The sequence below is a fragment of the Sycon ciliatum genome, chromosome 12 (assembly GCF_964019385.1).
Source record: "Sycon ciliatum chromosome 12, ocSycCili1.1, whole genome shotgun sequence".
NCBI lineage: Eukaryota > Metazoa > Porifera > Calcarea > Leucosolenida > Sycettidae > Sycon > Sycon ciliatum.
Window position 1 is genome coordinate 16,233,704 of NC_088654.1, and position 22,825 is coordinate 16,256,528.

General features: G+C 48.2%; 1 protein-coding gene across 1 annotated transcript; it reads left to right on the top strand.

Moving 5' to 3' along the window:
* The first annotated feature begins 8,777 nt into the window (after positions 1-8,777).
* On the top strand, positions 8,778-22,707 carry LOC135828169 (tyrosine aminotransferase-like). The gene is made up of 12 exons (XM_065340618.1): positions 8,778-9,109; positions 10,085-10,189; positions 11,114-11,181; positions 11,505-11,663; positions 12,077-12,215; positions 12,525-12,577; positions 13,689-13,771; positions 14,158-14,224; positions 14,446-14,574; positions 16,946-17,029; positions 20,360-20,458; positions 21,043-22,707. The coding sequence occupies exons 1-12, from the start codon at positions 8,977-8,979 to the stop codon at positions 21,190-21,192; spliced, it is 1,269 nt and encodes a 422-aa protein (XP_065196690.1). The 5' UTR covers positions 8,778-8,976; the 3' UTR covers positions 21,193-22,707.
* The last annotated feature ends 118 nt before the right edge of the window (positions 22,708-22,825 follow it).

A 22,825-nucleotide genomic window follows, 5' to 3' on the forward strand; every position in this document is an offset into this window, starting at 1 on the left:
TCATGCTGTCAATCAACAATTGCATGTACATGACTTGTATCACGAGTCACTTGACGCGAACCCAGTCCGAACACAAAAGGCATGGTTACTAACTTATACTTACCACCTTTAGCATTTTACCGTTCACACTAACTTCAACGGTCGGCCTGTACCGTTTTTGTGTGTTTTCAAGTTATGGGTAGCAGTTCGGTTTCTGACACAACGATCGACTTGAGACGTAACCCTACCGTTTCGTTCTCCCGCTAAACAGAGCTTTCGATCGTAAAGGTACCACCCCAACGGTACTTTGAGTGTCCGGTACGAGAACCGTTGGGTTTATCGTGACCGGTAAATTGCTAACCTTGTCTATATCGGCATACCGGCCCATACCGGGTCACCAGTGACCTTAAGGTACAATGTAGCTCGAACCACTTTGACCATGAAAAACATTTACAGAAGAAAGGGAGAAGGACAAAATGTTACGAGTTGTGACTAACTGTCCACCAACGCAACCAGATCTTATACAATCAGCAAGTGCGACAAAATGTCACAAAACAGCTGACAAGGAATACTGAGACATTCGGCGACCTGACACCTAGCTTCAACACTTCTCCAAGGCGCAAAAAAATAAAAAAATAAATAAAACTTGGCTCACCATCCGAGTTCAAGTAAGTTTACAGAAGAAGTGCTTGTTTTCTCTGTTCTAGCATGCAAAGCCCCAGAAAGGTTAAAGGGGAAGTATACCCTAAAATCAAATTTTCACCAGTTGTAGTCTTCGGCGTGCTGAGTCGAATGGTCTTGGTCCGAGGAAGCTGCGACGCTCCCTTCCTACTTGAATCCCAATCGAACTCGCGCACTTCCACCGAAACTGGGTGACTGCGCCCTACTAGATGGGGATTTGTATGCAAAATGTCACTAAAAGCGCCATTTCGTTCTTATAAAAGCACGGATGACAGCGATTGGCCCATATGTTGTAGTCTTTTGGACGCTGAGTCGACTGGTTTTGGTCCGAAAAGGCTACGATGCAGCGTTCCTCCTTTATTCCCAATCGAACATGGTTGAACAAGTGGTCACGTGCTCCTGGGTGCCCAAATCACCTGGTCACCGCGCCAGCAGGCGACAACTTTCACACCAAGGTTCAACTCGAGTTCAACTCGAGTGACAGGACTGCACCCAAAAAAGGTCAAACAGGCTAGTAAGTTGTACCCTGCAGGCACGGTGACCAGGTGACTGGTGTACGCAGGAGCACGTGACCGCTTGTTCAACCATGTTCGATTGGGAATAAAGGAGGAACGCTACATCGCAGCCTTTTCGGACCAAAACCAATCGACTCAGCGTCCAAAAGACTACAACATATGGGCCAATCGCTGTCATCCGTGCTTTTATAAGAACGAAATGGCGCTTTTAGTGACATTTTGCATACAAATCCCCATCTAGTAGGGCGCAGTCACCCAGTTTCGGTGGAAGTGCGCGAGTTCGATTGGGATTCAAGTAGGAAGGGAGCGTCGCAGCTTCCTCGGACCAAGACCATTCGACTCAGCACCCAGAAGACTACAACTGGTGAAAATTTGATTTTAGGGTATACTTCCCCTTTAATGATATTCGCATGGGGGATCTTATGGTGTACTACAGTCCATTCAGAAAAAAATGGGTCCTGGCTCTGGCGAGCTCCCGTATTTGGCGATTTTTCGTGATTTCATCGTACACAGTGCAGTGCTGCGAACTTTGAAATTTGAAAAAGGGTCCAAAAGGGTGCCTGAACTGGGGTTCGAACCGCAGAATGCACTGTTGCAGGCGGGGTCAAACGGCCTGGATTTTGATGGTTTTTTCCAATTCAGTGCTTTTGGGGCAAAACCTGCCCGAAATCCTATTCTTGCTATGGCTTGCTTTTTGGACAAAAAAACTTCAGAAACATAATTGGAAGAGGATTCCATATGGGATTGCAGAAAAAAATTCTAAAAAAACTCAACGTTTGACCCATTTATGGCCAAAAGCTAGAAGTTCATTTTTTTCTGAATGGACTGTAGCTGTGCTAGTACTTGTTAGCAACAATCCGAACTAGCGCACACGCTGCACTGCATTGCTTTGTACTGCATTCAAGACTGACGTCATGCGCTTTGTTCTGCTGCATAATCACAAATGGCACCAGCCCATTTTGCGGAAAAGAAAAACAAATCTTGCTTGCCCTGTTGTGCTCTTCCAGACAACGGATCGTGCTTCAGCAGTGTTTCTTTTCCTTTCGTAGCTTTGCTGCCAGCCCGAGTGTCACCTCGACACTGTATTTCTCCAGTATGTCTGACCTTACTGTCGACACTGTCAAGGCAATGCCTTGCCAAGCCCTCCGCGGCGAGCCTTCTCAGCGCGGCTTGAATCCGAAAGGAAACTTAGTAAAAGTATTTACAGCACCGTTTGCTGGCACAACTAGCCCTTGGTAACTCCGGCCGGGAGAACCAGCAACATGACAGTGCGGACACGGCTCGCGAGCCCAGAAGCCCGACGTGCACCAATGCCTCCTCCGCCAGCTCAGGTGACGCGGGCTCAACGGATCTCTGCGCTCCCGTACGGGACGAGGTGTAGTCGGCTTTGTCGGCCGCCATTTTATTATTATCGGAGAGCATTGTGCCGCTCCTCACCCAAGGCCAAGGCAATGCGGCAGCTTCCGCCACTACGCCAGGTCAAGCTCCTGTAACCCACCCGATCAGCCACCTGCACCAGCTGTGCCCAAGGCTGTGCAAGAACGTATCTTGCGAGGGGAGTTCGTAGATTTTTCAAGTTTGTTGCCTGACATTCTTGCACACTTCCGGCCCAACGTTCCGGCTGGTGCACAGCCCGAATAACGATATCCAGCTAAATATCGTTGAGTCGGATGACGCGAAGCAGGTGCGTCGCAAGGTTCACGATAATTATACATGTAGCTACCCGGCTCGAGGCATGGACCACATACATGTCTGTTATCACGGCTGCTGCCCTACACCGCACTGCTGAACTGCTGAACTGATTGCGTACCAGCAGTTGATCCTGACTGCTAACCGCCAGTTCTTCCCAAGCGCGTGGCTAGAGTACGACCGCCAGCTGCGGATGCTCGTGGCCCAGTAACCAGGCACGAAGAGGTTGGACACCATCGACGTGAACCTATGGCAGATAGCTGTCACAGGCCATGCACACCCAAAATGCGCTCAATGTAAGACGTTCCATCCAGGGGCGGTTTGTGTCCTTTTCGTCTCCAAGCCAGCAGCATTTACCTCCAGCGGTCGCAACCATACTAGCGACGGCCAAGAAATCTGCCGCAACTTCAATGGAGGTCGCTGTTCTTCGTCGTCGTGCCGCTTCTCCCACACCTGCAGCCAGTGTGGCAAGGACCACCCATGCATCATGTGCAACCAGCAGCAGCGCGGAGCCAATCGGCCACCCCGCCGCTCCTAGCAGAATGGCTACCGAATCGCCTGACTCGGTACGTAGCTTCTTTCCTATACACTCTGCAGACACCACACTGCTAGCTGACCACTTTGCCCGCCTGTTACGTAACCACTCAGATCAATCATGTGTTGCGTATGTTCTCCACGGCCTGCGCCGTGGCTTTACTCTTGGATCTGCCGGCCAACACGACATTTCGGGTTTCTCTAATAATCTACCCTTGGCTTTCACTCACTCGGCATTTATATCCGAGCAATTAGCTGCTTCCTGCGCCCGCAGCGAGACCACAGGCCCATTTCCGTCACCTCCATTTCAGTTCATGCGCCGCTCTGGTATTGGTGCCATCCCCAAAAAGAACGGCAAGCTGCGAATGATCCACCATCTGTCTAGTCCGGAAGGCACCGGCGCGAACGACAGCATTCCTGCCGAGCCGCTCTCTCTGCACTACGCGAGCATTGACAACGCGATCAACATCATCAGGTCATGCCCACAGCCTGTGTATTTGTCCAAGCTCGATGTACGCAGTGCATTTCGGCAGATCCCAGTCCGCCGTCAGGACTTCGCTGGGAAGGCTCCTACTACTACGAGCGCTTTCTGCCTTTCGGCCTCCGGTCCAGCCCAGCCGTCTTTGACTCAGTAGCCACAGCAGTCAACTGGATCATGCAGCACGAGTTTGCTATAGATCACCAGCTTCATTACCTCGATGACTTTCTCGATATCTCCACTGGTTTGGCTGCAGCCAACCAGCAACTCACCATCCTCCTCCGGGCATTCACGTATCTCGGCACTCCTCTTTGCTCCATCCCAGCTCGAAGGGCCACCACCATCATTGACCTTCCTTGGTATTGTCCTAGACTGCGAGCGCCACGAAGCTCGGCTACCAGAGGACAAGCTGTCCGAGATCCGTGCGCCACTCATGGCTACTATCAGCGAGCGCAGCATCGGCCAGCGTCAACTCGAGTCCCTCCTGGGGAAGCTCACTTTTGCTGCCCGAGTCATCGTTCCTGGACACACATTCATGCGTGAACTATGATCAGCGTGCCCTGAACTGTATCTGTGTATGCGAGCGCGGTGCATAAAGCCCACCTTGAGAATGGGTTTGCCGGCCCCTTAGTAGATGCGTGGCTTCTGAAGAGGGCGTTGAAGGGCATCCAGCGATGCCATGGTACGGCTGTACTCACCCCTCGCCTTCCTATAACTATGCCAATCCTACGACACCTGACGGATGCACGCCGGAAAAGTAGTATCCTGAATGGCCATGACAAGCTGCTCTACCAAGCCGCCATGCTGCTTCTTTGGATTTCTTCGGTGTGCTGAATTCACTAATGGCATCACACGGGGCTGTACTAGCTCCCCTGGTGACAGACGCCTGCAACTCTTCCTGCTTTCATCCAAGACGGACCCATTCGGTAAAGGCGTTACTAGTGACATTGGCCCGTCTGTACCGCCGTACTGCCCGGTCCGTACCATTGTTAGCTACCCATGTGTCGCGAGGGACCGGAGCAACTCTTGTTCGTACTCTCGAACAGACAGCAGCTGACCAGGCAGTCATTCACAGTAACAGTATGGTCTCTTGTCGCTGCGGCCGGTGTACCATCCCAGTCGAACTACTCCGGGCATTCGGTCCACATTGGTGCAGCCACCACCGCTGCTATGGCTAGTGCCCCCGACTCCTTCTTCCGAGTGGCAGGTCAGTGGAAAGAGCGATGCGTGTCTATGCTACATCCGGACTACAACAAGCGGTAAGCGCCAGCTATCGTCCCGGCTTGCTGCCGTGCCATGGATGACATGATCCCCAACTCGGGTGAGTAATAAGCTACTGAACTCTAGCTGCACAATGCTTGCCTGTGCTGACATTAATTGACCCTTGCTGTGCGTCAATAGTGCTTAGCTAACGGAGTGCTGGTTTCATGGGTCCACTCTCACAACTGGTGTTATCTAGCTATTTGCTGCGGCTCTGCCTTGCGCTATATTACATCCATTTAGCATTGCAGCTCTACGTTGAGCTAACAGCAGCTCTACTTTGAGCTAACAGCAGCTCTACTTTGAGCTAACAGCAGCTCTACTCTGAGCTAACCGCAGCTCTACTTTGAGCTAACAGCAGCTCTACTTTGAGCTAACAGCAGCTCTACTTTGAGCTAACCGCAGCTCTACTTTGAGCTAACAGCAGCTCTACTTTGAGCTAACAGCAGCTCTACCTTGAGCTAACAGCAGCTCTACCTTGAGCTAACAGCAGCTCTATTTTGAGCTAACAGCAGCTCTACTTTGAGCTAATCGCAGCTCTACTTTGAGCTAACAGCAGCTCTACTTTGAGCTAACCGCAGCTCTACTTTGAGCTAACCGCAGCTCTACTTTGAGCTAACCGCAGCTCTACTTTGAGCTAACAGCGGCTCTACTTTGAGCTAACAGCAGCTCTGCTCTGAGCTAACACCAGCTCTACTTTGAGCTTCAAACCAGTTGTTTCGAAACCAGCACTCCTCAATCCAAAGATGCCTCTTTGTTGACTTGTTTGTGTGAGGGATGGGGCTAATGGTGTACTAGCTGTGCTAGTACTTGTTAGCAACAATCCGAACTAGCGCACACGCTGCACTGCATTGCTTTGTACTGCATTCAAGACTGACGTCATGCGCTTTGTTCTGCTGCGTAATCACAAATGGCACCAGCCCATTTTGCGGAAAAGAAAAACAAATCTTGCTTGCCCTGTTGTGCTCTTCCAGACAACGGATCGTGCTTCAGCAGTGTTTCTTTTCCCACCATCCCTCCCTATCCAACTTATTCACACCATCATAATTATCATACCCACTAATCGGGTCCACTCTCACAACTGGTGTTATCTAGCTATTTGCTGCGGCTCTGCCTTGCGCTATATTACATCCATTTAGCATTGCAGCTCTACGTTGAGCTAACAGCAGCTCTACTTTGAGCTAACAGCAGCTCTACTTTGAGCTAACAGCAGCTCTACTTTGAGCTAACCGCAGCTCTACTTTGAGCTAACAGCAGCTCTACTTTGAGCTAACAGCAGCTCTACTTTGAGCTAACCGCAGCTCTACTTTGAGCTAACAGCAGCTCTACTTTGAGCTAACAGCAGCTCTACCTTGAGCTAACAGCAGCTCTACCTTGAGCTAACAGCAGCTCTATTTTGAGCTAACAGCAGCTCTACTTTGAGCTAATCGCAGCTCTACTTTGAGCTAACAGCAGCTCTACTTTGAGCTAACCGCAGCTCTACTTTGAGCTAACCGCAGCTCTACTTTGAGCTAACCGCAGCTCTACTTTGAGCTAACAGCGGCTCTACTTTGAGCTAACAGCAGCTCTGCTCTGAGCTAACACCAGCTCTACTTTGAGCTTCAAACCAGTTGTTTCGAAACCAGCAGTCCTCAATCCAAAGATGCCTCTTTGTTGACTTGTTTGTGTGAGGGATGGGGCTAATGCATTTTGTTGTACTTATGGCTGCATGAAAGAACGAAAAACGAAACTACTTTCTGAACTTCGAGGCCCCATAAGTATAACAGAATGCATAAGTATGATCCCCCATACGAATATCATTTGTGGGCCTATGAAGGCTAGAGAACAACTAACTTAGAAAAGAGAAAACAGCATGGTCCACACTACAATCTACAATGGATCTACAATGATTATGTCTTAACATAATCATTGTAGATCCACGACATCGACAGTACTATTATGGTGTCCCGACATATCACCGAACGACAATTCACCGAGCGACAGTTCACCGACTGACAGCTCACCGAACGACAGCTCACCGAGTACCCAGTTCACAGAATGCCCATTTCACCGAATGCACAACTCACAGAATGACAGTTCACCGAGCGGCCAATTCGCCGAACAGACATTTCACCGAAAGAAGAAAAAATAAAGAAGGACGGAGAGAATTTTGAATTTTTAAATATTATAATTACATGTATTATTTCAAGGATTCCCCAGAGGCCATTAATTAAGCCAATCGAGGCGGTCTCCATTTGTGTACAGAGGTGAGCAGATCAATGAGGAACAATAGACAAGCAGCGAAAATGTTTCAATTCCAGCTAATCACTCCACAACGTTGAAGGTCAGGTTGTGTGCAATTCCTCTGAGGAATTCCAGAGGTGGTCGTGCCTCGAAAGTAGGGTCCTCAGCCTTCTGTCACAGTCTGCGTATTTCTTCTTTCTTTTCGCTGCACCGTAGCCAGCCACCAGCTAATCGTTACGGTTTTGATTGTCTGATATTTTACACCCAAAACGTACTAAATTGAACCCTTACTGTTGATGTTTCAACCAGCTAACACAGTGTTTTACTCTTACCAGTGGTGATGATTGGAATAAGGGATTGATTCAGTAAAAACTCGCTGCTTTTCAGAGCTATTCTTCCACCTTTGTAATTTTTGTGCTTACCATTTTGGTCATTTTGGTCACAACTTAACCGTGGGAATGTAGTAAATTTTACACGCAAACCCGACACATGCACTCACTGGTTATGCGACGACTGACTGTACATGTACTACATTTGCCACATAACATGCAACCAGCGCCAGTACGTCAGTGCCAGCATTTCAGCCCTGCGAAACTGAGCGCCAGTGAAGTATAGTTAGCCTGACTACGAACCAGTCATTACAATTTACAGTAGAATTTCGGTGTTGTCCTATTTTTCGGCTGATCCTCCCGGCACCGACCCCGACAAACGGCGACATGAAATCGGCCGACTGGGCCGACACGCTTGCACGTCGGAAACGCGTGCGACAACACCGTGCATGCACCATGCATGCCAAGATGATTACCGTAGAATCCCGCGGATAAGCCCATGGGCTTATCTGTTTCACAAGGACATTTCGGTGGGCTTATACGAGAACATGGGCTTATACGCGGACATGGGCTTATACGCTGACACCAACATGTGCTATTAAAAAGTACCAAGGAAGTGAGAAATACATTGCTGAAAGCCACTGTGCAAACAAAAACAACCGATGATTGTGTTGAAATGTACAAAAAAACAAAAAAACCCTACATGTACTACCTACATGTACATGGTACGACCAAGAGTCCATACTTTATGGACTCTTGGTACGACTTAGGCCCATGCCATGGCATGGGCTTGTATGACGAAGCCTTGTGACGTTCGAACTATTACTTTCCCTGGGCTTATGCGCGGGCATGGGCTTATATACGCGGGTGGGCTTATCCGCGGGATTCTACGGGTATGTTCTTGCACCAGTCTTGACTCTTGTTTGAGTCTTGAGCATTTGAGGAATTTTTGTACGATTCCAAAATCCGCCGAAAAATCGGCCTACAATGATGACATTCATGTAGACTGGGACGTCAGTGCACACACTGCATACACTGGACTACACATGCACAGGCAAGAAATTCCATTCATTTGGTCGTACCGTGTGACAAGTAATTAGTTCAAAAATGTTCTGGAGCTCGACCTTGGCGGTTGCTATGTTTGTGATACAAGTGCGTACTTCATTTCATCCGCCGCTAATGTCGTCTTTGTCGTTGTCGCATGCACGACCCAAGGCTTGGCTACTAGTATTGCTTCCTAGTTGGTGCGGGTAGGTACGAACTCCACAAATCCCCGGCCCCATGCAACATGGCTGGAGGACAGGATTGGAACATTCGGGGCTCGTTCGAATCGCGGCACTGCAACGATCCCATTCGGAGCCTGGTCGACCATGGTAAATTCAAGCCGAATCCCGACAAGGAGCTCATAAGACTCAACGTCGGTAAGGCCAACGTGTGTCACTGTTGGTTGAACTCGGGACCACTGCGGCAGTGAAGTCCACAGAAGTGCACGAACGGTGCATTGGGCGCTTTCGATTACACGCTTACACAATTCTCGAACTGGGTTTTGTAATTCTCGAATGACCAAAATGTACGAATTCCGGCCATGTAAACGAACGACTGGAATTCACAACGCATTTTATTCATGCCATATCACAAACAAGATTGGTCGTAAAAAGATATCACTTACACCCTCGCGCGCGCACGCGCATCGACCCAGCTTCGTGTACCGGTCCATCCCGGCGAAGGCTCCATGTCGGCAACAATATTGGGCTTCAATAAAGCTGAACGCGTGTGCGAAAGGACCACCCAAAATGATCTGGTCTAAAAATCAGCTCCCAGCGGAAACTCAACAGCGGCAATTTGCTTTTCGGGAAGACAAAAGTAGCAACTATATGCAGTTGTAGCCCTGCTTTCGTGCCACACCGGCCAGGGAGGCTCTTCCTTGACTTGAGTCATGCATGACCAGACCGGTAACACACCAAGTGTGCAATTCTGGCGCCAGAATTAGAGAAATTCCGCCTTCTCTTCAGATTTGACGGAATTGGACAAAATCAATTCTAACGACGGAATTTGTCACTTTTTGTGCAATCGAACTGTGCATCAACAATAACTAATTCTAGAATTGACCGAAATGCGTGTAATCGAAAACGCCCATTGTGCATCTGTGTATGACTGTTCACAAGGGTGCGCTTGTGGGTGTGTATGTGTGTGGGTGCATCTGTGTGTGTGTGTGTGTGTGTTTGTGTGTGTTTGTGTGTTTGTGTGTGTGTGTTTGTGTGTGTGTGTGTGTGTGTGTGTGTGTGTGTGTGTGTGTGTGTTAGTGTGTGTGTGTGTGTGTGTGTGTGTGTGTGTTTGTTTGCATGTACATGTATTACGGCGTGGTTGTTCTTGACTAACACATTCACTGTATGCAGGTGACCCTACATTCTACAAGAACCTACCTCCATCACCGGTTGTTATCCAGGCTGTGACTGATGTACTGCAAGCTGGTAAAGATAATGATTACAAACGAACACCAGGTGAGAGTTAACAAAGTGAAGAGAAATGACTGAGTGACCCAGGGGCGTCGGAAGGTATTTTAGTGTGGTACAGTCAGCCATCTGAAGTACAATTTACTCGTGGTGGGGGAGGGGTTGCTGAGGCGAATATTTTGGAAAATTAGAGCCCAGATCAGTGTATTTTATAGATTCACGGAGACAAAAAAGTGGTACGGTCAATACCGTAGTGACCATACCGTGTCCGACGCCCCTGCAGTGACACACCTCAGAACATACAGTCAGACCTCGCATAACCGCGCACATCCGTTTTCCACAGAACAATGTCCGGATAGGCAAGGATAATCGATAATCGAACACACAGTCATACTGTTTGCATGCATGGCATATGCTGTGAATCGGTAACCAACGATTTTCTTCCGGATGGCGAGGTATCCAGATAAAAGAGGACCAGATAAGCGAGGTCGGACTCTATCTCTACGCAGAGCCAGCAGAAACAGTTGTTTATTGGTCCAGCCATACCGGAGCTTCTTGTACTTGTGTGTGTGTGATATGACAAGTACACATGGTCTTAGCCAAAACAGGTTGGTCCCACCATGGCCTGACCAGCCACATCGGTTCTGCCGGGCCTAGCTGTCTATGACGAGGGGTAGCGAAAGAAGCCCAGCTGCTAGCCGGAGCTTGTGTGTATGTGTGCGTGCCCACATGCGTCTGTATACAGTGATACGTCGTACACATTGCGATCTTCACTGCTGTTTGCAGTTTAATGACTTGAAATTTTCACGAACCCAATCAATGGCGGTATGTGTGTTGTGCCAACTTGCAGCGATGTGTTGAAGTGTCACACGTTTCAGTAATGCACTTGCGTGTCTTGTGTGCGGATGCCAGGAACAGTGTGTTTACGGTGCACTTCATCTTTTCTGTCGTCCTCTCTCTCTCTCTGTGCAGGAATGGCAGAGGCCAGGGTAGCACTTGCCAAGAAGTTCTCCTACCCCGTCAATCCGGTTCATGAAGATGTGAGTGTGTGAAATGTATAGAGCGTATAATTTGGGACATTTTATTTGACAAAAAACGCTGATGGTGTGGACCGCCTAATAGGCATACAAAATACCAAGTCACCTGGCTTTAACCGATTCTATCGGCACTGCTTCCTTCTTTCAAAAACATTCCTTCAGATGTAGAAACACATTCACGCACACGCACGCACACACACACACACGTACGTACACACGCACATGCCCCCCCCCCCCCCCCACACACACATACATACATACATAATAATGTCAGCACCGAGCCTTTCTCTTCTTCTGCTCTTGCTTGCTCGTCATGTTGTGTGCAGCACGTTATCATAACATCCGGATGTGCTCAAGCCGTGCAGTTTGCTCTGACCACATTGTGTGACCCTGGAACTAATATTCTCATTCCCAAGCCAGGCTATTCGATGTATAAAGTCAACGCTGCATGTCGGCAGCTGGAAGCTAGGTATTACAACCTGCTGGTAAGTGTCGTGTTCACTGTTTGTGAGCGCCCACACTCGTGTATGTGGGGGGGGGGGGGGGGGGGTGTGCGTGCTCGCGTGTGTGTGTGTGTGTGTGTGTGTGTATGTGTGGTCAGGCAGATGATATCAGAATAGATTAGCTATGTGCTTCACTCTAAGCCCAGTATTATTGTGTTTTCTTGCATTCGCTGGTGTTGATATCAGACCCCAAGTTTGTTGTCATCACATGGATTTTCTCACAGAACGGTTGTGGGGATGCGAGTCGTAGATTTTTTGGGCAAATTGGATCAAATTATCTGTCCCACAAAAAAAGACTTCATTCAATGTTTATATTTTGTGTGTGTTCATGTTTGCATATGTGTGTATGTGCGTATGTGCATGTGTATACGTGTGTGCGCCTGCATTTTTCGCAGCCTGAGAAGTCCTGGCAAGTTGACATAGAGCATATGGAGTCACTGATAGACGACAAGACCAGGTGTATTATTCTGGTGAACCCGTCGAATCCATGCGGTTCAGTGTACAGCAAGGAGCATCTGCTGGAGATTGTGGCGGGTTAGATATCTTCATGTTTTCCAGACCTTACTGCTTGTTGCAGAAAACTATTGTTAAGCATTACTGTTGTCAAGAGTGGAACACTGTTGTGTGTGTGTGTGTGTCCGTGTGTGTGTGTGTGCGTGCGTGTGTGCGCATGTGTGTGCGTGCATGTGTTGCGAGAAAACCCCCACTTCAAGCAGCTTTGTGGTGTGTGTGTGTGTGTGTGCATATGTGTGTGTGTTTGTGTGTGCGTGCATGTGCATATGCATGCGAGCACGTACGGATGTGTTTGTTCTTGCGTGTGCATATGTCTTGATGCGCTCGTAGTTGCAGAAAAGCATCGGTTGCCAATTCTGGCTGATGAGATCTACGGTGGAGTAGTAAGTCCTAATGCCTATCTCTCTTTGGTTGCATAACTTAATACCTGTAGCTTGTGGCAGTAGACCACTGTCATCGAGAGTACTTAACCAGGAGTCAACAACTCCGATCTTGAGCCGTGATGGGTTCTCTAAACGGCGGAATTTTTTCTGGCGTTTTTCTTTGGCAGAAGCGTGATGAAGGGCGCCTGCTTTCCCGTGCTTGTTTTATAGATACCGTGAGTTGATCAGTTTCAGGACACAGTGATATACTGTCCCATGTCCTGCTTCGACTACAAGAGCTTCGACATGCAAATTCTTTGACATTTGAACTCTGACTGGTCATGACGTCATCAGTCATCCAAATAGCCACAAAGGACTGATATAATATAAAGGAATTCCGCCGTGGGCTTTTTCCGAATACATCGGATTATCACCACCCACGAGGATCAAGGCGCAGATGCAGTTGCTAAAGCGGTGGGAGGTGAGTAGATCAGACACACCAAAGTTGTCTAAACTGAAAATCCCATTCACTGCATTCATACTTCCCCCGTGCCAGGCCACCAGATCACAATTGACTGTCGGTCGCAGCGCTCCTGAAAAAAAGCTAATGTAAAAGCAGAAATTTTCGGTTGTGTTTTATTTTCGGTAAGTTCGGTGCCGACAATTTTTACGGAAAATACAGCGCACCAAAATGATTGATAGTAGTGCTAGTACACTGACCTGGAAAACGGGTTTACGGAAAATGTCCTCCGCCGAACCGCCGATTTTGGAGAATAGCGAAAATATGACGCCAGCAAAAATTTCTGCTTTTACAGTATAATGCACTCTTGCTGCTATAAAACCCTACCAGTCTTCAGGAACCACCTGTCTATGGAGACCAGTAATCCCAGGCTACCAGACCACGCTACCATATCTTCAGCACTTGTTGCTACCTATGCCTCTAGACCAACTGTCTTTAGACATCACTAGCATGTAGAGATGAGTGATGTCAAGGCACTGGGCCATGTTGGCATGGATGCAATACATATTTTAACCTCTCTGCCCACTCCCGGGAGACTCACATGACCAGTTTTGGCATTTGATCCAGTACAAGTGCATCATGTAGCATGTTGTGCTCTCTGCCGTGTGCTAGGTGTATGGTGGTGCTGAGTTTCACCCGCTGGCCAGCCTCACTGACCGTGTACCCATCCTGACCTGTTCGGGTATTGGGAAAAGGTGTGTAGCAGTGTGTGTGTTTGTGTGTGTTTCGAGGCACTCTTTTGTCTCTCCCTCTATTCATCTGTCCGTCCATCTGCCTGTCTGTCCATCTCTATGTCTGTCTAACTGGCTGGCTGAATGTTAGTGCGTCTTTCTGTTTGTCTGTCTCTCTATGCATGTATGTCTGTATGCATCTTTGTATGTAACCATCTGTCCATCCATCCATACTTCTCTCTCTCTCTCTCTCTCTCTCTCTCTCTCTCTCTCTCTCTCTCTCTCTCTCTCTCTCTCTCTCTCTCTCTCTCTCTCTCTCTCTCTCTCTCTCTCTCTCTCTCTCTCTCTCTTCTGTACACGTTTGACATTCTTCACAACTGTTAATGTCTTCCATGTGTGCCGTTACTCAGATATCTTGTTCCGGGCTGGAGGACTGGTTGGTTGATTCTCCATGACAACCATGGCCGACTGGAAGATGTGAGTAACAGGCAGTCTGTGTATTTCTCCAGCTGATGTGTCTGTTATTTTGTCCCCTAACCGTGTAGTGCTATCTTTCCGTACATCCATGTCTTCCCGTCCTCCAGCCCGGCTCACCGTGTGCTTGTGTGTGTGTATGTGTGTGTGTGTGTGTGTGTGTGTGTGTGTGTGTGTGTGTGTGTGTGTGTGTGTGTGTGTGTGTGCGTGTTCATTGTCCCCAGGTGCGTGTCTGTTTGAACAACCTATGGGCAAGAATCCTCGGATCATGTGGTCCCATTCAAGCTGCACTTCCTCGTATCCTCAGCGAGGTTCCCGATGATTTCTTCGAGAACACCAACAGACATTTAGAGGTAAGATCACTCTTCTCTCCCTCACTCTCTCTCTCTCTCTCTCTCTCTCCCTCCCTCCCTCTGTCCCTCCCTCCGTCCCTCCCTCCGTCCCTCTCTCTCTCTCTCTCTCTCTCTCTCTCTCTCTCTCTCTCTCTCTCTCTCTCTCTCTCTCTCTCTCTCTCTCTCTCTCTCTCCCTCCGTCCCTCTCTCTCTCTCTCTCTCTCTCTCTCTCTCTCTCTCTCTCTCTCTCTCTCTTTCTCTTTCTCTCTCTCTCTCTCTCTCTCTCTCTCTCTCTCTCTCTCTCTCTCTCTCTCTCTCTCTCTCTCTCTCTCTCTCTCTCTCTCTCTCTCTCTCTCTCTCTCTCTCTCTCTCTCTCTCTCTCTCTCTCTCTCTCTCTCTCTCTCTCTCTCTCTCTCTCTCTCTCTCTCTCTCTCTCTCTCTCTCTCTCTCTCTCTCTCTCTCTCTCTCTCTCTCTCTCTCTCTCTCTCTCTCTCTCTCTCTCTCTCTCTCTCTCTCTCTTATGAGGTAGGATCGTAAAATATTCCACGTGCTCTTTGCCATATATGCCATGTGTTCAAACCAGTCCTGTCAGTCTTATAAGGCGGGGAGTGGAGTCTACTACAGACCATTGATCTAAAACCGGCACCCTGACCTTTCATTTCTCCTACGTAGAGTGTTGGGCAGCAGTAGTGGAACAACAGGGGTCTGGCCAAATGGGATAATTGACCAAAAATGAACATTGTCCACGTTTTGAACGAATTGACTGGATCAACTTTTTTCGAATTAAAGTCCGGCCACGACCTGACCGGCTGGGCCAGATTGTACGGCCCTGACCTTGCTGATGACTATAGAAAAAACGATGCACTCTCCCCCTCCCCTACACCCTCTGTCTACTCTTCCCCACTCTTTGGTGCACTGAAGTGTCACTGAAGCCGAGACCTCAGGTCGGGTGAGGTGCTCAAGTTTCACCACCACTGCTGCGACTGCAGCCACCTTTAACATGCAGTATATTCTGTTCTCGAGGTTCGTGGTTTCTCGTTAAAAGTAGAAAAAAAGCAACCTGCGTCGTGGGACCCCGTGTTACTCCTTTTGCCAAGCTTAAAGGGGAAGTTAAGGCAAAAATTAAAATTTCACCAGTTGTAGTCTTCGGGGTGCTGAGTCGAATGGTCTTGGTCCGAGGAAGCTGAGACGCTCCCTTCCTACTTGAATCCCAATCGAACTCGCGCACTTCCACCGAAACTGGGTGACTGCGCCCTACTAGATGGGGATTTGTATGTAAAATGTCACTAAAAGCGCCATTTTGTTCTTATAAAAGCACGGATGACCGCGATTGGCCCATATGTTGTAGTCTTTTGGACGCTGAGTCGACTGGTTTTGGTCCGAAAAGGCTGCGATGCAGCGTTCCTCCTTTATTCCCAATCGAACATGGTTGAACAAGTGGTCACGTGCTGCTGCGTACGCCAGTCACCTAGTCACCGTGCCTGCAGGGTACAACTTACTAGCCTGTTTGACCTTTTTTGGGTGCAGTCCTGTCACTCGAGTTGAACCTTGGTGTGAAAGTTGTCACCTGCTGGCGTGGTGACCAGGTGATTTTGGGCACCCAGGAGCACGTGACCGCTTCTTCAACCACGTTCGATTGGGAATAAAGGAGGAACGCTGCATCGCAGCCTTTTCGGACCAAAACCAGTCGACTCAGCGTCCAAAAGACTACAACATATGGGCCAATCGCGGTCATCCGTGCTTTTATAAGAACGAAATGGCGCTTTTAGTGACATTTTGCATACAAATCCCCATCTAGTAGGGCGCAGTCACCCAGTTTCGGTGGAAGTGCGCGAGTTCGATTGGGATTCAAGTAGGAAGGGAGCGTCTCAGCTTTCTCGGACCAAGACCATTCGACTCAGCACCCCGAAGACTACAACTGGTGAAATTTTAATTTTTGCCTTAACTTCCCCTTTAAAGCTAAGATGTCCAAGACTAGTGAATTTAGAAATTTGGGCAGGTTTTAGAAAATTGGGGCAGGTATAGCAAAATGAATGGACTGTGGTGCATATTTGGTTTGTCGGTATGATGTGCAAACCTATAATGGATGATGGTATCTCTATTTGCCTTTACATCTTCAGTGTGATATCGTTTTGTTCGGCTGCGGTGTTGAAGACTTTTGCTTTGTGAATCGTATTCATTATGGAAGGGAATGGTGGTATCGAGAACAGACTATGACACTCCTTGTTTTGAAATTGTATGTATGTGTCTGGGTCTGTGTGCACACGTGTGTGTGTGTGCCTGTGTGGCCGCGCTCATGTGTGTGTGTGTGTGTGTGTGTGTGTGTGTGCACGCTCGCGCTCGTGCTTGTGTGTGTGTACATGTATGGGAATGTTTGTGCACTTTACTGCAGGCAGCGTCAAAGCTAGTATATGAGAAGCTCTCAACAGTCTCTTGTCTTACGCCGGTCAAGCCGCAGGGAGCAATGTATATGCTGGTGAGATTGCTTATATGGGAGTGATAATTATCATAGTTGCAAGTCATAGTTGCAAGTGTACTATATCGCTCCCTGTCGGAAGTACAGTTCAACCTGTCTAAGACGACCGCTCAAGGGACCTTCAAAACATGGTCTCTGTTACCAGGTGGTCTCCTTATCCAGGGTCATTTGACTGGAAATAGCATCCCTTGATCCTGGTTTCAGTGGTCTTCTTTGACAGGTGGTCACCTTATCCGAGTGGTCGCTTTGACAGGTTTTCCTGTATGAAACCATTCCCGTTCAAAGTAAGATTGTTTCCGAAAGCTTGAATAGAGTTATACAATTCCATCACTATCTGATGGCTTTTATATTGAGTGGCATCACAAACACCCACCTGGTACTCCTTACCGTATGTCAGTGCCTTTAAAGCCATGGCCTAATATTCGAAACACCGCTGCTTTCCTAGCTATTTTAGATGCAAAATGACCCACCCACTATGCCATGCCATAAAAGTCAAAGTCTACACAGAAATTTCAATCATTCTAAATCCATTTGTTCACCCTTCCTGCTGGGCTGTACGTTTGTTAGTCTGGTACTTATTCCTTCATTTTCTACAATTCTTCAAATGTCATTTCATTTACGAAGCCCATAGCTTTATAAGTGAGCCTGACTTTATAATCAAATACACCTCCATGGCTTTTTTTAAAAGGTGCGGACATACGGGTATAAGGACTACACAGTGATGCCATTAGCACATCTAGTAGTGTCCATAGACGCTTGCCTATCTGGTGCACGTGAACATATCTCCTCACAGTCACTTGTGCTCCTAATGTACACTCTGGGGAAGTACCATACCTGCCAAGTACTGAGAGTGCTTTTTCTGGATCGCCATGGCAAAATCGTGGGATTTGCCTTGGATTTCCGGGACATGTCATCTTTTTTCCAAAACAACCTTTTTCAACTCTTGATGGCACCAACATTTCGATAATGGATGATTGATGGTGATCATCGGATCACACTTACGCATGTTGAAGACTCAAAAACGGAGGTTTTTCAGAGACTGCTCATGGAAGGAGCGCTAGTAGTAGTAGTAGTAGTAGTAGACCCACTGGTACTGCAGGCTATGGCGGTCCGGAATCAATAAGGACAACTACTGGCCTGTAACAAGTCATTTGAAGTGCTCCAAGTACAATATCAAGCTTGTTTCTTGTATAGTGAATTTCGGGATAATCGACATGAATTTCGGCATCGCGGGAGTTCATCCAAAATTGGGGGATAATTCCGAAAAAATCTGGATACTTGGCAGGTATGAAGTACACTGTGTGGTATTGAAACCAGAGTCACGTCCGAATGTACCAAAATCGTCCGAATGTACCAAAGTGTCAACTAACCAAAGGTCAACATTAATTTTATCGTACGGGGGTGAAAGGGCAAGGGTTTGCAGTGTGACGTTATGGATTGCAGTGTGGTGCTGTGGCTCGCAGGATGGTTCTAGCCATGGTACTAAAGTTTGCGCTTCGGACATTTCTTTGCTTTTTTCCCCAGTGTGCTCAAGCCTCTTGTGCGAGCAAAATAAACATTTGCTTGCCTGTGTGTGACCTTGGTGTACAATTACTGGCCAGGTTGTTGCAGTTCACACGTATCCGATGCCACGTGGTTGTCACGCTTGTAGACGGATATACTGTGAACCGTGAAATTATTGCAATGGTCTAATTTCTGCGAATTTCGCGACCGCGTGGAAATCGCGAAATTCAGACAGCGCGAAAGGAGATCCATGAAAGGTTTAGCAAGAATGCCATTCTGCAATCGCAAAATTAAAACCTCGCAAACCTGTCTGGATTCTGAAAACGCGAACTGAAAACGCCGCAAAAATTTCACGCTTTACAGTAGCAAGTGTTTCTTCTGTCGATGCTCTTGTTTGAATCAACCGTGTGGTTGTTCAGCCAGGGCTTGGCTTTAGATTCTCATGCTGCCCAGTCGAGTGGAGGACCAGGATGCATGCTGATACTTGGTCCGCCCAGTTAAAATTGGCGCTTATCTTCACACTTGTCTCAGGAAAGAAATACGAATATTTGGAGCAAGCCACGATCACAAAGCACTATATACATGATTATTTACATGTCAGTAAGCAACTCAGTCGAAAATTCAAGCAAGTTACACATCCTCCTCGCCACTATCGTCGCTGGAGGAAGAGCTCAAAACGTACGATCCGGACAGCTGCTGCACGGGTCGTGTCATGGCTTGTTCCACTTCTCTTCGTCTCGAATCACGCTCAAAGGCAGTGCGTGCCTGTCACCTTCCCATCAGAAGCTGAGTGAGACTGCCCGCATGTTGACTGTAAGTGTTATCCCCGTTCGTCGCAATAATGCGTCTTTGTTTGAGACAAAAAGGCAACACCATAATCAGTGTCCTTTTTTCAAATCTTGCGCCTCTTGCGCTTGTCGTACTTGCTGATCAGCACCCGTACCCACGCGAGCCGCTGGTGCTTGAAGATCTACATGCAGCGCAGTGATAGCTTCCGCTTGATGTAGCACCTGTGCGTACTGCACCTACCACGCCGTGCACCAAGCTTTTCGGCTAGTTTCCTGGAAGTCCTTTGCACGAGTGTTTCTCTCAGGACTTGGCGTTTTCTTTGATTAGCTCCTTTGCCCTGTCCTCTGTGAGCTTCAAAGTGTGTCCGCCGGATTGGTCTCACTTACTGGACATATCGACACGAGCTGCAGTTTCTTCGTCAGCGATTTGCTGGTGATAGCACTTCACTAGGCGCTGTACTGTGCAAGCACTGAAATTCAAGCTCGCGAAGCGCTTTTTTAGCTTTTCTATACCTCCCCGGGGTAAACAATCCTTGCCATCAGACAGCTGGAAGTAGACAGAAACTGTATTCTCCATCGCTTTAAAATGCGAACATCCTGACCCATTTTACGGACTCGAGCGGAGGTTGCAGTGTGTTCTTGCGCTGACGGAAGTGTTCGTCGGCGGCAGCTCCGTCAAAAAGACTCAAACGAACTGATCGCAACTTCTGTGATGGTTTGTGCTGCCATGTCGTCGGATGCAATGGTCAATGGTTAGGTTCGGATGGTGAATCGGTGGTTCCATGCCGTGTGGCACAGGCAGAATACCAAAAAACCAAGTGAGAAGATAAGCGCCAATTTTAACTGGGCGGACCAAGTAATATTACTGTTCTTTCTTGCATTTTCTGTCTAACTGCTGAACTTACTTTTAAACCTTTGGACTGTGTGGCTGAGTGCACGTGAATGTTCCCGGGGATTTCATTCAATGGATTTGCTTTCCCTTCCCTAGCCATGCTACATGGGTGTTTCCTGATGGCTGACTTTCGTTTCTCCTCTCCAGTTTGGCATCAAGGTGGACCAGCTGGATGGCATTGCTGATGATCTGCAGTTTGCTCAGGAGCTGATGAGCGAGGAATCGGTGTTCATTCTCCCTGGCTATGTGAGTGTAGCATCGGTGTTGTCACCCTGAATATTATAGTGCGGATCTGAGGTTGAAAACTGATCATGAGCGTGGCATTTAACTTTGTTGGAAACGAAACTCGGTACTATGGTGTTCTGGGGTTCTGTGAAAAATTGTCCTGTGGGCAACGAAAGCGGGAATCCCCAGTAGTAGGGTACCCATGTTACCCGTGATTAGAGCACGTATTCGGGTGGCGAACCTGATCCGGTAGTGGGAGTACGGTGCTTTCGCATCGGCGCATGCAAAAAGCACGGCTACGTGCTTACTGTACACTTTCTATGTGGCGCAATTGTACACTCACTGTGCAAACTATGTCAAAGAATACCCAATAGGGTACCCGTGCTACCCGGATAGAAATACCTGAACTCGTTACCCTACTAAACCCCTACGCATTGCAGCCCTAGTTGTTGGTGTATGTGAGCTTACTAGCACCACAGCCGACACCAGGCAACATTTCTCCTTGCATAGGCTCTGTGAACCGAACAAGCATGTTCGGTGAAAAGATTACAGGATATTCTAGCCAGTGCTGCTCTTTTGTGTTGTATTCTCTCCTTCTCTCTCAGATTTTCAAGTATCCCAACTACTTGCGTATTGTCTTGCTGGCACCGGAAACTCTCATCTCCGAGGCCATGGATCGCATAGCGGCGTTCTGCCAGCGACGCATGAAGGTCAAGCAAGCGGAGAAGGACAAGAGACAATGGGTGGTACTGTGATACTGGGCTTGAGTGCAAGGCTGATGCTTTTGCATGTCCTGTCTCCTGGATGCTGTATAGCCAAGGTCAAGCGAGAGGAGTAGGCCAAGAGACAGAGACGGACAGGTTGGGGATACTGTGTACGAGTGCAAGGTGCTTCAATGGCCAACTGTCCTGGATGCTCTTCATAGCCCCTGCTATCTACTGTATTCAAGTGTAGTGTAGATGCTTCGACAGCCATTGCACCCTTCTTGGCTATTCCTTGCTACGACTGTGTTTAAGTTCAATGTAGATCCTCGACGGCTACTGGCAGTACTGCACTCCTCATGGATAGCCCCCTCTACCAGTTACGACTGTGTTTCAGTGAAGAGTAGCACTAATTGAGGATAGGATCTGCTGACAGTTAGGCTGTCTGTTACTGAAACGGAGATGCTTCAACGGGCAATGCACTCCGCATAGTCGGCCCCTTCTGTTGTCAAGATTGAGTGTTAGACTGGCATTGCCCTTCTCCCGCATAACGTCTGCTCCGACTGTGTTTCAGTGCGGTGGAAGCCGGTAATTCGGAGGCCATTGCAGCACTCCTCGGCGCCAGCCTTTGCTGCTACCGGCTTTGAGTGTGACGTGGATGTATTGACGGTACATGTAATTGCACTTCTCCTGGAAGGCCCCTGATACGACCGAGCTTCGGTGCAATGCTGATGCCTCAATGGCTACTGTAAAGGGTGAAATTATTGCCATGGTCTAATTTCTGCGAAAAATTCGCGACCGCGTGGAAATCGCGAAATTTAGACAGCGCGAAAAGGAGATCCATGAAAGGTTTAGCAAGAATGCCACGTGTTTAGCAAGAATGCCATTCTGCAATCGCAAAATTAAAACCTCGCAAACCTGTCCGGATTCTGAAAACGCGAACTAAAAGCGCCGCGAAAATTTCACGCTTTACAGTATGGTAACAGTTAATCCTCGTGGATATAGCCCCTGCTACTGTGTGTATCAGTGCGGTGTAAGCAGAGCATTCATTCCTTGTGGAAACCATTTGCTACTTTAGAGCCTGTGCTGCTTCACAGTGTAGGGTTTGAATGTGGTGTAGAAGCTTAAATTATCTCAGCTACGACTGCGTTTCAGGGCTATGTTGATGACTTAACGGCCATCGCACTCCTTGTACCGTCGTGGACGTGGAAATCCAGTCGGAGGTCAAGCGGCCCCAGTGCGCTGGCCATGCAGTCGTGGGTTCGCATACGATCAACATGTCCACCGTTGCAGGCCCCAGTCATTCGACCGGATTTCCATGTGTAGCCGCTGCTACTCCGATCACCAGTGCATGATTGGATCTTTGACTGGTCGTTCTGACCGAGGATTTTTTGAGGAAAATACAAACTGGAATGATGATGAATGAATGATTTTTTCTTCCCACTTATTCCTATTCAGGCTCCATTCCCTCAACTAGCGAATATTAGAATGACGATGTGTACTGCTGACGCTAGCTAATACACATGTCAACAAAAGTTAATGGATTACAGGCATCCAGAGACCACTGTACACACAGCAGGACGTTGGCCCTCCCTGTTGTTGTTGTAATCTGACCTGTGAAATTAGTTGTGGGTCTGAATTATGTGAACTCATGTTTTCCAGGGTCGGCCCTGTTTTTTGGGTCATA